At 45.9% G+C, this 17,624-nt stretch overlaps 1 protein-coding gene across 2 annotated transcripts in view; it reads left to right on the top strand.

The window, feature by feature from the left end:
• The first annotated feature begins 2,078 nt into the window (after positions 1–2,078).
• The window catches only part of npr1a (natriuretic peptide receptor 1a), a 59,281-nt gene continuing 43,735 nt past the window's right edge, over positions 2,079–17,624 (top strand). For both annotated transcript variants that reach the window (XR_006026076.1, XM_042076151.1), the window contains exons 1-2: positions 2,079–2,810; positions 4,034–4,766. Coding sequence is in view for 1 of the 2 variants with exons in the window: in XM_042076151.1 (XP_041932085.1) it covers positions 4,037–4,766 (730 nt within the window). In the remaining variant the exon portion in view is untranslated. The remainder of the gene's footprint in view (positions 2,811–4,033; positions 4,767–17,624) is intronic.

The following is a 17,624-nucleotide window of genomic DNA, read 5'->3' as shown; positions in this document are numbered from 1 at the left end:
CCCTCTCCCTTGGTGGCTTGGTATGAAGTATGAGGTGCTTTGTGTTGTTGTTGAAGAGGGGGTGCATATGGGCAGGTGTTGTTTCTTTACTATATGAAGTATAAGGTGTTTCTGTTGTTGTTGAAGAGGGGGTGTATTTGGGCAGGTGTGTTTTACTATATGAGGTAAAAGGTGTTTCTGTTGTTATTGAAGAGGGGGTGTATTTTCTTGGGGGTCCAACTGGATGTTGCCACTGGTGTATAATGTGTGTCTATCGTGTGTGTGTATCGTGTGTGTGTATTGTGTGTGTGTATCATGTGTGTGTATCGTGTGTGTGTATCATGTGTGTGTATCGTGTGTGTGTATCATGTGTGTGTATCATGTGTGTGTATCATGTGTGTGTCATGATGAAGACTGATCCAGTCTGATGTTGAAGACTGATCCAATAAATGGTTGTTAAACCTCACCTCTCTCCATCTCTCCACCTCTCTCTCTCCCCTCTCCTCCTCTCTCTCCCTTTCTCCTCTCACCTCTCCTCCTCCCCCTCTCTCCTCCTCTCTCCATCTCTCCTCTCCTCCTCTCTCCATCTCTCCTCTCCTCCTCTCTCCACTTCTCCTCTCCTCCTCTCCATCTCTCCTCTCCACCTCTCCTCTCCTCTCTCCTCCTCTCCTCTCCATCTCACCTCTTCTCTCCATCTCCCCACTCCTCTTCTCTCCACCTCTCCTCTCCTCTCTCCATCTCTCCTCTCCTCCTCTCCACCTCTCCTCTCCTGCTCTCCACCTCTCCTCTCCTCTCTCCTCCTCTCCTCTCCTCTCCATCACTCCTCCTCTCTCTACCTCTCCTCTCCTCTTCTCTCCACCTCTCCTCTCTCCTCCTCTCCTCTCCTCTCTCTATCTTCCCTCTGCTCTTCTCGTCTGTCTTGTGTTGTGTGTGGAAGGCTATCAGCAATCAGCACTATTGACCTGGACGTGCTCTCTCCATCTCCTCTCTCCTCACTCTCTCTCACCCCCTCTCTCCCTCCACACCCCCTGGCTCTCTCTCTCTCTCTCCATCTCTCTTTCTCCCCCTCTCTCCCTCCACACCTCCTCTCTCCATCTCCCCTCTCCTCACTCTCTCCACCACTCCTCCTCTCCTCTCTACCCTCTCCTCACTCTCTCCACCTCTCCTCTCCTCACTCTCTCCTCCTCTCCTTTTCTCTCCTCTCTCCTCCATCTCTTATGTTGTGTGTGGAAAATAGCTCTGTGATATGGGGCCCTGCTAGAACATGTGAGGCCTATGACAGACAATAATCAGCACTATTGACCTGGACTTGCCTCCTCTCTTTCCATGTCCCCTCTCCTCCTCTCTCCATCCTTCCTCCCCTCCCTCTCCCCCTCTCTCCATCCTTCCTCCCCTCCCTCTCCCCTCTCCTCTCTTCTGTCTTTAGTGCTGTTCTGCGGGAGCTCGCCCTGCGATCAGCAGTATTGATCTGGACTCGGTGAGGCACTGGAGCTGCTGCGCTGGGTGCAAGATGAGAGGCTCAGATAGGACGCGGTGAAGTGAGAAAGCAGAGAGAGGAAAGAGGAGAAGAGAGGAGAGAGGAGGGGGAGGGGGAGGAGGAGAGGGGTCCGGGGGGGGGGGGGGGGGGGGGGGGGTTAGGAGCCAATGAGAGCTTAATGGGCTCTAACGAAAATAGCCCATTTTAATTGAGAGGATGTGGGGAAGGCAGCGAACAATGAGAGAGGAAGGGGACACAGTGGCCGATATGCCACAGGTCAGTGGGAGACTGACGGAAGGACCCCCACCTCAAATGCACACACACACACACACACCAAACCACCAGCTGAAGAACCCTCACATCCCCTACCCCCACTCTCTCTCTCTCTGACACACACACACACACATACACACACACACACACACACACACACACACATACACACATACAGCTGAAGGACCCTCATACCCCCTACCCATACTCTCTCTTTGACACACTCACACACAACACTGCCCACACTGCCAGCAGAAGGACCCTTACATCCTCTCCATACACACACACACCCCAGAACGCCAGCTAAGGCAGGCCAAATACAGAACTGGCTTCTTGCTGAAGTTCGCATTATTCAGGCATACACAAACACGCGCACAAACAATCACACACGCGCGCACGTCTGGTGTCATCATCTCATTCGCCATGAGACTGTGGAAGCTTGGTGGATCATGGCAAGAGAATTCTGCACGCTCTTAATGCGCGTCATTTCCACCAATGCAAGTGGAGGGACTGTTTTTCCCTTTCTCTCGAATGTCCGGTTTTGCGAGGAGAGGTGGTCTTCATCGGTGGTATGCTGCTTTTCATGGATGCCGTTGAAATATGCTCTGAAGTTCTCCACGAAAATAGCTGAGCTTGTCGGCAATTGACAAACTACGTGAAATGCGCAATGTTTGTTTTTGGCTCTTAGCGCAATTCTAAGAAACTGACAGCACTTCAGAACAATCCCTTAGCTGTGCCCGTTGAAGGAGGGAGAGACGGACAAGGGAAAAACACCAAGGTTCCGAAAACCAGGGGAGGCAACATATTAACAACTTTTTTTCTAGAAAAGCCTCGTGGGCAAACGCTAAAACAAAGGTTTCAGTGCATACCTGTCGCAGTTTCCGGCGACTTTGTCCTTCACCTCTTTTGTAAATAATTGTCGAGTTTTGGCCGAGAAGTCTGTGCGCGATAAGATTGGAAGAGGTGTCATCAGCCTTCAGAAAGCAGAGCGCATTCGCTCTCCCCGTTCCTGCCTCCGAAGTTTCACCGTAAACCACCTTTGGCAACGAGAAAGGCATGTCTTATCACCACGTCATTTAAGGTAGGCTAAATTACACATCTGCACACGGGCTTTTTGTCAGGTAAATCTAACTTCATGTCTGAAAATAAGTATCAGGAATGTTAACGTTTTATCAAATTATCGACCGTTCACATTAATCTTCGCAGATAGGCAACATAGCTTTATTCGTTGACGTAGCTACTTTCCCTGTAATATTGCCTATAATGTAGGCAATACATAACTATTATAAATCTGGCACTTAAACGTCTGTAACACTGTGACATTTATTTACATAACATAGGCCAAATAAAATACTTTAAAACCATTAACCACTGTTGATTAAAAAAAACATTACCTGTAGGCTATTCATTTATGCTGTTAAAGTAAAATATAACACCTGGAGCATTTTAATTGACTGCAGTAGTTACATTTTGGTGTCTTATCAAAAATGTCAGTACGTTACCAGCACTAGGATTTTGCACTCAAGTGGCAGAGCAAAGCTGAGGTTCTCGGATAGGCTTTAGGTGTTTTATATATCAGCGTTATACATCTGCAAGCGATGAGTCCGCAGGTCTCAAACAAGATGTTATGCATCCATTTAAGAATACTGAATTACAAACATTTTGTATACAATGACTTTTTTTTGTTTGTGTGTGTTCGTTAGTGGGCCAGCAGCAATTTTAGTGGATTATCTTTGGTAAATGATTACATTGGGTAATAATTACTAACAAACTTAGTAATTAACATGGATACATGGGTGAAATCAACAAGGAAAAACACATTTTTTTCGTATAGACCAACAACTACATGTTTTTCAAAGGTGCAAAGATTTTATTTCGAACACTGGCCAAGACTGATTGATAACTGCATTTCAGCTTGTTTAGTTTGTAGTCTGACAGTTTCAGTTTTTAAACAACAGTTTCTCCTGCTGCTCTGTGGACAGTTTTGTCCTTTATGATGCAGTCTTGCTCAGGGTGGTCAGTTTCTCCTGCTGCTCTGTGGACAGTTTTGTCCTTTATTATGCAGTCTTGCTCTGGGTGGTCAGTTGTATCTGTGGACAGTTTTGTCCTTTATGATGCAGTCTTGCTCTGAGTGGTCAGTTGTGGGCTGTCCTTTTAAGCTGTGCGCCTCTAAGCTGAGGGCAGTGTGCAGTGATGACCAGGCTCTCTGTTCTCCCCTCACTAGAAAGGGCTATATGAATGCAATGTTGTGTTGTTGTTGTTGTTGTTGATGTCGTTGTTGTTGTTGTTGTTGTTGTTCCACAGAGGATGCTGGTGCGTCGGCCCCCGTCGTGGACTCTGCCCCTCGTGCTGCTGGGCCTCCTGTCCACTCAGCTGGGGGCGGGACTTACCCAGGCCACTCCCCCTCGCCACGCAGCGGCAAGCCTGAACGTCACGCTGGCGGCCATCTTGCCCAAAAACAACACGATCTACGCGTGGGCATGGCCACGCGTGGCGCCCGCCTTGATCCGAGCGCTGGAGCGCGTGAACTCTGACCCCGCGCTGTTGCCTGGACACCACCTGGAGCTCATCTTCCAAGGCAGCGACACCAAGGAGGGCCAGTGCTCGGAGTCGGTGGCCCCGCTGGCGGCCGTGGACCTCAGGCTGTCCCACAACCCCTGGGCGTTCGTCGGGCCGGGCTGTGACTACGCCGCCGCACAAGTGGCGCGCTTCACCAGCCACTGGAACGTTCCCATGGTGACGGCCGGAGCGGCGGCCATCGCGTTCGAGGAGTACGCCTCCATCACCAACACGGGGCCCACCTACAAGAAGCTAGGGGAGTTTGTGGTGCAGGTCCACCAGTACTTCAGGTGGACGCAGGCCATGGTGGTGTTCCACGACCACAAGCACGACGACCGGCCGTGCTACTTCACCGTCGAGGGGCCCTACACGGAGATGCTAAAGGAGAACATCACCACCAAAGAGCTGGCCTTCGACGAGAGCCACCAGCCAGTGGACTACAAGGACCTGGTGACCAGGATCAGGGACCAGGCCCGCGGTAAGTCATTGAGAAGGGATTGATCATGCTTGTGGTAAATGATTGACAAGTGATTTATCAGAGACCATACTGGTTGTAAGTGATTGAGAAGTGATTGATCAGGGCTCAGGGCCGTGGTAAGTGATTGAGAAGTAATTGATATGGGCTCAGGGCCGTGGTAAGTGATTGAGAAGTGATTTATCAGGGCTCAGGGCCGTGGTAAGTGATTGAGAAGTGATTGATCAGGGCTCAGGGCCGTGGTAAGTGATTGAGAAGTAATTGATCAGGGCTCAGGGCCGTGGTAAGTGATTGAGAAGTGATTTATCAGGGCTCAGGGCCGTGGTAAGTGATTGAGAAGTGATTTATCAGGGCTCAGGGCCGTGGTAAGTGATTGAGAAGTAATTGATCAGGGCTCAGGGCCGTGCTAAGTGATTGAGAAGTGATTGATCAGGGCTCAGGCTGGTAGTAAGTAATTGATCAGGGCCCAGACCAGTGGTGGGGGATTGATCTGGGGCCAGGCCCACGGTTAGTGATATTTTAATTTGCACAATCAGGGCTACTCATCCTAAAGTGCTCTCATGCCCACACTCAGATTTACATTTAACTTTTCACACTTAACATCACATTTAACACTTCACTTTACATTAGGTTTGGGAATTGGCAAAAATGTGATGATTCGATACTATTGCAATATTTGGGCCACGATACAATATTATTGCGATTCTTAACATATTGCGGTACAACATATTGCAATTCGATTCTGCGATATACTGTGATTCATGTCTCTCATATTATTCAAAGGCATTACAAAAATATGGAAAATAAGACACACTTTAAATGTCAAGTGTCAAAAAACCTAGTAGAAGGGTAGTGCAAAAACGTTGTCATGGCGCGGTGCATGTCAAGGTCCTTACTATTCGCTCTTTGTTGAAAACCGAAATACACCCACAATCTCGATGTGAAAGAAGACAGATTGTTGTGTATAACAGGTTGTGATTGTGAAGCCATTTTTATTTGAAATTGCTGTTGAATGCACAACAACAAAACACCACAACAAAACAACAAAACACCACAACAAGTGCCACCTTGTGGGCAGAATACGGACATTTAATGTTATCAGAGTAAACCCCAAGTAAAATAAAAGTAAAATAGATACTTAAATTATATAATTAAATATTGTGATACTTTGAGCTACTGTATTGATATAATTTTGTGCACAAAATATCACGATACTGAACAGAATCAATTTCCCCCACCACTGCTTTACATTACAGTGCAGTCTTGACTCTCTCTGAATGACAACAGGAGTTTACATTACAGTGCAGTCTTGACTCTCTCTGAATCGCAGCATGAGTTTAACATACTCACTGACATGTATATTACAGTAAATGCACAGTATATTCATGTGTAGGGGCTGGAGACTTGTGCTGAAAAGGATGAGATGTCAGATGACACATACAGCTCACTGTCATTTCAAAACAGACCATCTGATGGAATGAGAATGTCTCACTTCCTCTGCTCTTACATGTGCTATGTGCATCCATTAATTAGTCAAATGACCGATGTTACTTGAGTGAGTATGTGTGTGTGTGTGTGTGTGTGTGTGAGTCAATGTTCGTTAGTGTGTGTTTGTATGTGAGTGTGTCTGTGTGTGAGTGAGTCATGTTTGTGTGTGTGTGTGTGTGTGTGTATGTGTGTGTGTGTGTCTGTGTGTGAGTGAGTCATGTTTGTGTGTGTGTGTGTGTAAAATACTGATGGATGTGACATCAGAGGGATGCTCAGATTTCCCAGTGGGGGAGGGTGGGAGGATGACTGTCCCTCCTTAAATTATTAATGCCGCCCTCCCTCTGTACTTATATGGCAATGTGTGACATCACAGCAGGATCTCCCAGTTCTTTTTACAACACAGATTCCACATGTTAAGAGCTTATATTCTCATATCAGATTCTTATTGAAAAAATTGGAATTCCTACTGGAATATCTGCAGCAATGACTGTATAGAGATGGACAGTGCATCGTCAATTCTATAGGATTTAACTGAATGGATCCACACTGTCCATAGACACAGCCACTGACCAGTGATGATGCCTAAGGGTCCTCTGGTCATTGTGCATCTCCATTCTGAACTGCATTCTGCAGTGACACTGCAGACTCCTGATCTTTACGCTCCGGGTAGTGTTACAATCAGGATAAGCGCTGTTTACAATCAGGATAAGCGCTGTTTACAATCAGGATAAGCACTGTGTTTCACCATTATTTAGGTTTTGTTTGTTTAATCTGCATCCGATGAAGGATAAACAAATGTCTCATGGCAACTGGTCACTGACAGTTCATAGGTATATACACCTCTAGGCTATAGGTGTGTTGGAGTGGACATCTAAAGCAAATGTTATGTTTCACCATCAGTATGAGGGGCCTTAGTTGTAGTATTTATTGTTGTCCCTTGTGTTAACCCTCTACTCGACTTTAGTCGACAAGATGCGGTACTGAATAAAACGGCCGATTTAGTCAAATAGGGTGTCATATTTCGTTCGACCTCCACTCCACTAGATGGCAGACATGTCATACGTCATCCCCGAGTCGAAAAAAGGGCACGCTTTAAACAAAACTTTCTAGCTACAGCGCATTGAATCAGTGCGTGAAATACCGGAGCTAGTGTGCGTGTGAGCCACTTTGTCAGAGCGATATTGTCAACGTCAGCGAGTATTTGCATTAGATTATCGTCTAATGGCATCAAAAAAGTTTACCCGAAATGAAGTGTTGGGACTTCTATTCGCGGACCCTGATTCTGAAGGGGAATATCTGCCTTCAGAAAATGACGGTGATTCGTTTAGTGAGGCTTCAGATGCGTCCCTGCCTTGCAATGATGCAGCTGGACAAAGTGAGAGTTTACTCCATAGTTTAGCTTACACCAAGCACAAATGTTGAATCGTTTTCCCAATGTCACTGGTGGGAATAATGTTTCACGGGTTCGGCGTGTTCATCGGGAAGTTAGCAGGGTGTTAGTGGTGTGGCGAACGAGGCTGGAGGTAGCCTAATGTCCATAGCGCTAGCTTCTGTCTTCTGAACGTGTGCCTCTCCACAATCGCGGCGACAGTAACGTGGTGGAGCCTTTGCCTAATGCCACTGGGTATGTTAGACGAGGTCGAAGTGCTCATAGGACAGTTAGGGGGGAACGCAGTGTGGGGAGTCGCAATGAGAATGACAGTAGGCCTAGTCCGAGCTGCGCAAATTCTCTCCACTCGACGCGAGCTCAAGGCAGATCTGGCCATGCTGCTCGCAACAGGAGCAGAGGTGGTGACACGGGGCAGGAGAGCCATTAGGCCATGCACAGTCTATCACAAGATGATTGGAATGCCGGCCCTGTATGGATAGGATATGGATATGGATAGTCATTATCTCTACAGCAAAAGGCCTGCTAAATAAAAAAAAAAAAATTGTCAGCCATTTATTAGTAATGATTTGCACTGTTGATTATCTATTTCCCTGACCATTTAGGACATGTGTTCTTTTTTGTGTGTTCATGTCCTTGTGATGTGTGTGTCTTTGTCAGCTAAGAAAAAAACAACAAAAAGAAAACAAATACTAACATTGTCTCTTGTCTTGTCTCGTCACCTCACTCCTGATCTGTGCCTTGCCGTGGCAAGTGAGCTTTTGAACTAAACAGGTCTTGTCTACTTGTGTTTGTGTGTCATCTGAATAATATATATGTGCCTCATACATGGAATCAGAGTGCCTACTGTATGTAGTAAATGGAAAATCTCTACAGCAAAAGGCGCCTACCGCTACATGCATTTGGTTTGTTTCTGCCATTTATTAGTATTGATTTACATAGTTTGTTTACTACTTAGTATTTACCTGAGCATTCAGTATTGTGCAATATAGCATACAGAATGTGAGGGACATTTTGGGGGGAAAGAAGTGGTGCATTTTATCATTCAAACATGCAATTTTTCATGAAAAGTCTATAATTAATCCCTACATAAACCTTGGGTCATCCTTAATATTTCTCTAATTTACAGAAAGTCTCTATCTCTTATCACTTTTAAGATATAGCCTTTTGAAATGAAGATGTCAAAATCGAACGTTTCGAAAAAAACCCTCTGGCGCCTAAAGGGTTAACCCAAACATATATTGTATGTGTACTTTAAAATGTGATTATGTAGGATAATTGCATGCTATTATTAATGACTAGGCATATACACATTACAAACCTTTTAATGAGAGGTTATAAACCTGTTAATGAGAGGTTATAAACTACTGAGATTATAATCTCTCATTACCAGGTTATAAACCGCCCCTGTTGCTAGGCTACTTTGTGTCTCAAACATGACTACTGCTGTAGTGGAGAGAATGTGTGTGAGGAAGGGACAGGGAGATAGAGAAAGAGAATAAGAAAGAGGGAGAGAGAGAGAGCAGAAGAAAAAAGAGAGAAAGAGAATGAGGGAGAGAGAGAGATAGAGAGAGCAAAAGAGAGAGAGAGAAACAAAAGACCAGACAATGAGTCAGAAAAAGAGAAAAGGTAAAGAGGGAGAACGAGAGAAATAAAAGAGAGAAACAGAGAGCACACACCACAAACCTCCTTCAGGGAGCCGTTCCAGCTGCTGGGGGGAGCGAGCGAGAAGAACAGGCTCTGTGTTCCGTGTTCCGTGTTCCGTGTTCTTACAGGAGGCATGGCAGGAACAAGTCCAGAGGAATTCCTAACGACTTCAAACAAGCACAGGCACGGTGTCGGCATGGAGATCAGATGGAATGAGATGACACATCCAAACTAATCAGGGCAATGAAGCGCCTCACACGTTAGGGAGCACAAGAGGGGCAGCCGTGGCCGACTGGTCAGCACTTCGGACTTGTAACCGGAGGGTTGCCGTGGCCTACTGGTCAGCACTTCGGACTTGTAACCGGAGGGCAGCCGTGGCCTACTGGTTAGCACTTCGGACTTGTAACCGGAGGGCAGCCGTGGCCTACTGGTCAGCACTTCGGACTTGTAACCGGAGGGTTGCCGTGGCCTACTGGTTAGCACTTCGGACTTGTAACCGGAGGGCAGCCGTGGCCTACTGGTTAGCACTTCGGACTTGTAACCGGAGGGCAGCCGTGGCCTACTGGTTAGCACTTCGGACTTGTAACCGGAGGGCAGCCGTGGCCTACTGGTTAGCACTTCGGACTTGTAACCGGAGGGTTGCCGTGGCCTACTGGTTAGCACTTCGGACTTGTAACCGGAGGGCAGCCGTGGCCTACTGGTTAGCACTTCGGACTTGTAACCGGAGGGCAGCCGTGGCCTACTGGTTAGCACTTCGGACTTGTAACCGGAGGGTTGCCGGTTCCAACCCCGACCAGTGGGCACGGCTGAAGTGCCCTTGAGCAAGGCACCTAACCCCTCACTGCTCCCCGAGCGCCGCTGTAGCAGGCAGCTCACTGCGTCGGGATTAGTGTGTGTGCTTCACCTCACTGTGTGTTCACTGTGTGCTGAGTGTGTTTCACTAATTCACGGATTGGGATAAATGCAGACAACAAATTTATTTCCCTCACAGGATCAAATATACTTATACCACAACACCACTGCTGTGCTCCTCACACATTAGAGACCACAACGCCACTGCTGTGCTCCTCACACATTAGAGACCACAACGCCACTGCTGGTTAGAGACCACAACGCCACTGCTGGTTAGAGACCACAACGCCACTGTTGTGCTCTAAAACTGATACCAAAACGCCACTAACCTGACTCTCGCCAGATTAATTTCGCTCCGCTTAGCTCCGCCTAGCTTCAGTCACATCCATCTGGGACCTCTTCCATTGAGAGTGATTTCTGCACCAGATTTTATGGTACAGCCAATCAGGACGCAGGGCGGGAGTTTCATAGATGTTACATAGCGTAGAAGCGACTGTGAGACTGTTATCAGCGTCACGGGTTGGCTTCACCACTCCAATGGATTGATCCCAGATGGATGAGTGGAGCTAGGCGGAACGAAATGCACTGCTGTGCTCTAAAACATGTTGTTTTCAGGAACAGTTATCCAGTGTGCGATGCAAAGCGCAGTACAGTACAGTGCCCTTATGCACACCGCGGTCAAAGGTCAACAATGCTGAACTTTGACTGCAGCTCGCAGTGGTGACTATTATTTTATGTTTAAGCGCAACGCCTACTACTTCCTGTCTGAAAGCCCCATAACACGACCAAGAAGAGACATCGAGCATCCCTTTTACTTGCTGTGCCTTGTGCCTCCCATGCGAACACAAACGAGACGCTAGAGAGGGCGGCATGGCAATAAAGATGTGATGGAATGATGAGGGACTTAAAGCTGCAGTTGGCAAGATTTTTTTTATCATATTCACTGAAACCGACACTATGCTCCGACAGAACAACATAAATCAGCCGGTTTTAGAAAAAAACCCGCACTTCTATCTCCACCTAGAGCCTGTTATTTGTTTCGCAAAAATCCACAGCCAGCTCCCGGTTCTTCTGGTCCAATCAGAGCAGGGCTGTGTGAGATCTGACTGTCAATCACAGTCTGGTGCAGTCTGGTGCGCACTGACGAGCACAAACTCGATGAGGGTGCTCGGCAGTAGTGGGGGAGGGGCATGAGACTTGTAAACATTCAACATTTTGGCTAAGTCCCCTCAATCTGCCAGACTTGCCAACTGCAGCTTTAATGATAAAGAGTTGAGTGGATGAGGCTGGTTGTTGCATAGGGGGTGAAAGTGACAGAGAACATGACAGCGGGGGCTTGATATTGGGGAGGAAAGTATGTAAGGAAAAGGGGAAAGCCCCTGGGACTGGAGATATAATATTACACAGTACAACATGCTGTCCCTCATTCACACACACACACACACACACATTCACATTCATATGTATGCACACACAGGGAAACATTTGGAATGTATTAAATTAAACTTTTTTGGATTGTTTTGAAATATTGAATTCTCTCCGTTAACAAAAGCTGATAATTCTCTGCGTCTTAGAATTGACCTCAAACATCTGTTGCTTATCACACTGCATGTAAGTGACACCACACTGCTAATGGCTGTCTGTATGAGACAGGAATGTTCCGGTCGCTGTGGAGATAGTGTGTGTGGTCCATTCTGCAGTGGGGAAATGATGCCGCCCGGCACCAACCTCCCGCTTACAAGAATGAGCTGCCTCTGATCAGTGCAGAGGCTCTACAGCGTCCAGTTAGTGCAGGACAATCCCACTACACTTCACTTTCGGGTTATAATCACATCACTTTTACTTCACATTCACTTCATAATCACATCACATTCACCTCATAATCACGTCACTTTCACTTCATAATCACATCACTTCCATTTCACTAGCGATAGCAATAATGTCTAATCGTGAAAAGTTGCTATGCTAAAGACTGCAGAGGGGGTTAGCCCTATGTTCCCACAGCCCTATGTTGTGGGCTTTCCTATGTTCCCACATTTCTAGGTTAGGGTCTGGGAATATAGAGTTGTGGGGAAATAGGCACGCTCCCCTGCAGAGTATAGATAGGCTACTATAGATAGGCTACTATAGATAGGCAGTGATACAGGAATTCAGAGCTAGCTCTCTTTCTACAGATTGCTGTCTGTGCATTCCCTCTAAATCGTATCCGAGTTATGTTTATAGTTTGCTACATAGACAAACTGCCGTTACTAGTTCTAAATGGATGGTTGCTACGGCCAAAGGCCAGTCGTTAGTTTTATCTCTCCCGTTGTCAAGCGGGCGTATCCCAAGATTCTGATGAACTTTAGTTTTGAAACATCACTATTTTACTTAGCCTGCTGTCATCTATCTAGCTAAAACTTAACGAGTTCGGCGAATTAATATACAAGTGTGATACGGCCAAAAAAATGGATCTACTTCATAGGTGTGCAAATAACATACGGTTAATGGTCGTTCTAAATTACGTAGGACAATGGGAAATTCAACCATGCAGTGGAATAATAAAGAGTTAATTTATTACTTATTATTAAAACTGCACTGCTTGCACTTCTTAACTGTAGGGGACCCCGAGAGCAAATGTTCTTTAGTGCTGCTTTAAAGGTACACTATGCAGGTTTAGGTATTTAAAGGTACACTATGCAGGTTTAGGTAGTTAAAGGTATACTATGCAGGTTTAGGTATTTAAAGATACACTATGCAGGTTTAGGTATTTAAAGGTACACTATGCAGGTTTAGGTATTTTTGGCGACTGTAGAGCTCCCTCTAGAGTCGCAATATATTTATATTTTACTCTGTTGTAAAATACTGCTGTTGTAAATAGCAAACTTCTCGTGACTTATCCCCCCTGTACACAATAAAAAATACTTTTGATGATGGTGAAGGATTAACAACAGGCATAAGCTATCTCCAAAGAGCTATATCTACTGACAAGGTAATGTTTCACGATTCTCCCACAGATTTGTCGGGCCTCCGTTATTGAAATCGGATGACTGGTTTTCTCGCTAGCGACTCGCTATATAGCTATGCTAGGTGAACGATTTGCCTATTACATGTCAAATTGGCTTTGTAAAGGTGAAAATCTCGCATAGCGTACCTTTAACTTAACATTCACTTTTTTCCACATAATTTGTACACTGCATTTGCTTAACTTTCTCTTCACATTTGCTTCTTTTTTTCGATGTTTTAATTTGTGTAGAACACTAACATTGCTCTAGTAGAGTTACAGCACAGACTAATATTTCTCTAGAGGAGTTACACCAGTGGCTGTGTTTGTGTGGAGTTCTGACATTACTCTAGAAGAGTTACACAAAAAGAGTTACACCACTGGCTGTGTTGTCGAATGCTAACATCACTCTAGCCCTCCTGTTGTGTTCATTTTATGTTTACTAGTTTTGTGTTCCCGGTCAAAAATGACTGCTGCATTATAACTTGTTATAAATCCATAGTAACACATATTATTATAATGTTGTGATCAACTGTTGTGTTCTATTGGATAAAACCAGTTTTGAACTTCCATTTGCTATTTATGGCCTGCAGGCCTCATTGACCCGAGCTCATGCAAGTCAGAAAGGGGAAGATTCTATTGGGGAAAGGTTCCAGTGGGGGCTGGCATAGAAGCAAAGAGAGAGTGTGTCAGGGTGTGTTTGTGTGTGTGTGTTTTAATGTACAGAAGCACACATACAGTCCATCTGATCAATAAGTATGTGCCTGGACTCAATTTTATACACTACCATTTTCTCACCCATTCATTTCTAATGGCCGGTCATTTTTGACCAGGAATACACATGGGTGTTCTAAAGTTAAATATAACACTCAAGTTGCTATGAAAATTATCAAAATTTGTTTTGTGTGTTCAGATGCCATGTGTTAACAAAGTCATGGAGCCTCATGGTAGTCAGATTAAGTTAACAGTATTTTTGAGAGAAAAGAATGGTCAATCGGTCACATTTGACCGCGAACACAACAGGAGGGCTAGAAGAGTGGAGATGATGGAGTCTCAGCTCTGAGAAGGACATCTGCTTCTCTGCTGTACTCACTGAAATTAAATGAAATCATCTTTTATTTTTAAGCATGAGAAAGCTCTCGCTGGAGACGCTCTCACATGCCTAGAGGCCTCTGCTTTTATTTCAGATGTTGGCGTTTGTGATTTATGTTTCCTGTAAAGCATCATTTGTCTTGATGTGGTGGTGGGCATGCTTTAGGGTCCTGTTGGGGTGAGATGCTAGTAGGACTGTCCGTTATTATTATTGACCACACTGACCATTACTCAAGCCCTGTTGCAAGAAGAATGGTTGAGGTTTACTGTGAGAGGATAGTGTGTGTAGAGTTAGGGGGAAATACAGCAGCCTAGAGGGAGAGAGAGAGAGAGAGAGAGAGAGGGAGAGCAAGAGAGAGAGGGAGAGAGAGGGGGGTAGGGAGAGAGAGAGGGTGAAAGAAAAGAGGGATGAGGAAATGAGAGCCCCGTGGATGTCAGGGAGGGTCAGGGGTCTGTGACGGTCAGTGGCATTCAGGCGTTTGTGGTTTGCAGTTTGGAGGACTGCAAGATATAAAGTACTCTAAAGACTCTTTTCACTCTGTACAGATTTTATGACCACATCATTCCCAGAGAGGCCGCTGGTTTGGTGCTGTTTGTGTGTGTGTGTGTGCTGTTCGTGTGTGTGTGTGTGTGTGTGTGTGTGTGGATGTAAATGTTGGACAGATGTTTTAGTTTTGTGCCGTTTACCCCTGCAGGGCTATTGAGAGGGTGAGAAACACTGGGCAGAGTGGGAGAAAAAGAGAGAGAGTGAGAGAGAGAGAGAGAGAGAGAGGGAGAGAGAGAGAGGAAGAGAGAGAGAGAGAGAGAGAGGAGGAACAAAAGGAGAGAGAAGAGGTGGTGGAAGAGAGAGAGGAGGAAAAGAAGGAGAGAAGAGATAAAAGAGAGAGAAGGAGAAAAAGAAGGATAGAGAAGAGGTAGAAGAGAGAGAAGGAGAAAAAGAAGCAGGAAATATATTTCTCCTGTTCTCAGTTCACAAAGACTTATGTTTGGGGTACCTCCTTTCATGTGGAGCTGTGTGTGTGTGCGTGTGTGTGTGTGTGTGTGTGTGTGTGTATGTGTTGTGTATTTGTGGTCATGTGTGTGTGGTTTGTGTATGTGTGTGTACGTGTGTGTGTGTGTGTGTGTATGTATGTGTGTGTGTGTGTGTGTGTGTGTGTGTGTGTGTGTGTGTGTGTGTGTGTGTGTGTGTGTGTGTGTGTGTGTGTGTGTGTGTGGTGTGTTGAGGTGGGCATGTGTGTGTGGTGTGTGAGTGTGTGTGTGTGTGTGTGTGTGTGTGTGTGTGTGTGTGTGTGTGTGGTGTGTTGAGGTGGGCATGAGCATTCAGTGTCTCAGAAGTCTGTCAGTTGCCCGGGGCAACCAGGAGGTGAAGGTGATGTTCCTGCTCTTATGACTTGAAGGGAGGAGTCTCACGGCAGCATCGCTTGGCAACCCCTGTGGAGGTTCTGTGCTGCTAACAAGCAGTGGACCAGCACCTGCACTGCGGAAACCCTTACCAATAATGACCGTCCTACCTGTCTTACCTTCTTACCCGTCCTCTCCGTCCTACCTGTCTTACCTTCTTACCTGTCCTTTCCGCCCTGCCTGCCCTGTATCTGTTGCATACATGACAGTGGTGTTCGTTCTGCTGTTGGTATATATTTCTGTGAAACATTCTGAGTACTTACACAGAATCCACCTCCAAACTGAGCCAAACGTGGGTCATAACCATGACGCCTCAGTATTCTAAATAGTAATCTGGTTTTCTATTTCTGTCCGAAGTTGCCTTGTATTGATTTTAATGTGATGGTAGACAGTGTCTGACGCATCCAAAGCCAGATCTAAACTTTTTTTTTTCTGTCAGTTATACATTATATAAAATTTTTCATATTGAGTTCAGAATTGTCAACATTTCGAAATAAATATAAATTGAAGACTATTCTAGTTAGCCACTTAGAGATTGCACTAAGTTATTATGTAAATAGAATGGATGTAAACTGGATAGAAATAGTGTTTCATGAATAAAGTGGACACACACACTGTTTACTCCTGCATTTCACATACATACAAACAAACACACACATACAAACACACACACACACACACTCTCTCTCTCTCTCTCCCTCTCTCTCTCTCTCTCTCTCTTTACTCCTGCTCTTGACCTCTCTGTTGTGAAGCCACAGTGTGGACATGGCAGGCTATCTATGAATTTCTGATGGACCAGAGGACCTGTGCATCTGGTTATAGGCAGTCTGCAGTTGGGTTAGGCATTTGGGTTTGGCACCTTTGGTTTGGCATCTGGGTTAGGTAGGGTTTGGCATCTGGGTTAGGTAGGGATTGGCATCTGGGTTAGGTAGGGTTTGGCACCTGGGTTATGCACCTGGATTAGGTAGCATTTGGCATCTGGGTTAGGTAGGGTTTGGCAGGGTTTGGCATCTGGGTTTGGCATCTGGGTTAGGTAGGGTTTGGCATCTGGGTTTGGCATCTGGGTTAGGTAGGGTTTGGCATCTGGGTTTGGCATCTGGGTTAAGTAGGGTCTGGCATCTGGGTTAGGTAGGATTTGGCATCTAGGTTAGGTAGGGTTTGGCCCCTGGGTTTGGCATCTGGGTTAGGTAGAGTTTGGCATCTGGGTTAGGTAGGGTTTGGCCCCTGGGTTTGGCATCTGGGTTAGGTAGGGTTTGGCCCCTGGGTTTGGCATCTGGGTTAGGTAGAGTTTGGCACCTGGGTTAGGCACCTGGGTTAGGTAGGGATTGGCATCTGGGTTAGGTAGGGTTTGGCACCTGGGTTAGGTGGCTGTGTTAGGTAGGATTTGGCACCTGGGTTGGCATCTGTGTTAGGTGGCTGGGTTAGGTAATGGTTGGCATCTAGGTTTGGCATCTATTGGCAGGGCAGCACACCAGAAACCTGGAGACAGAATCAATCCCAGCAGCCACCCTCATCTTTCAGCAGCTGCTTTCAGCTTCAAGTCTTTACCACCTGCTGCTGAACAGACATGTTTACTTTTCAGAGTGGAGCCTCTCAATCGCCATGGCAACACATGAAGTTCCACACTTTACAATTACGGCTGTTGCTGTGTGTGTAAGAGAGAGAGAGAGATAGTGAGTGTGTCTGTGTGTGTGTGTGTGTGCGTGTGTGTGTAAGAGAGTGAGTGAGTATGTGTGTTTGTGTGTGTGTGCATCTGTGTGTTTGTGTGTGTGTACGTCTGTGTATGTGTGCGTGTCTGTGTGTGTGTGTGTGTGTGTGTGTGTGTGTGTGTGTGTGTGTGGAGTGAAATGAAAGGAAGGGTTAGGCTGGTGTGGTTGTGCACCAAGGCAGGCACACTAATCTAATATAGTTTTAGGAAGCATCATGATGATGTTGTTGTGTTATCATTGTAGTGATGTAGTTGTGTGTTATTACAGTGATGTTGTGTGTTATTATAGTGATGTTGTTGTGT

This window comes from Alosa sapidissima, chromosome 21 (assembly GCF_018492685.1).
Source record: "Alosa sapidissima isolate fAloSap1 chromosome 21, fAloSap1.pri, whole genome shotgun sequence".
In the NCBI taxonomy this organism is placed as follows: Eukaryota; Metazoa; Chordata; class Actinopteri; order Clupeiformes; family Clupeidae; genus Alosa; species Alosa sapidissima.
Note: the sequence above shows the minus strand (reverse complement) of the source record. Positions and strands in the feature narration are given on the sequence as shown.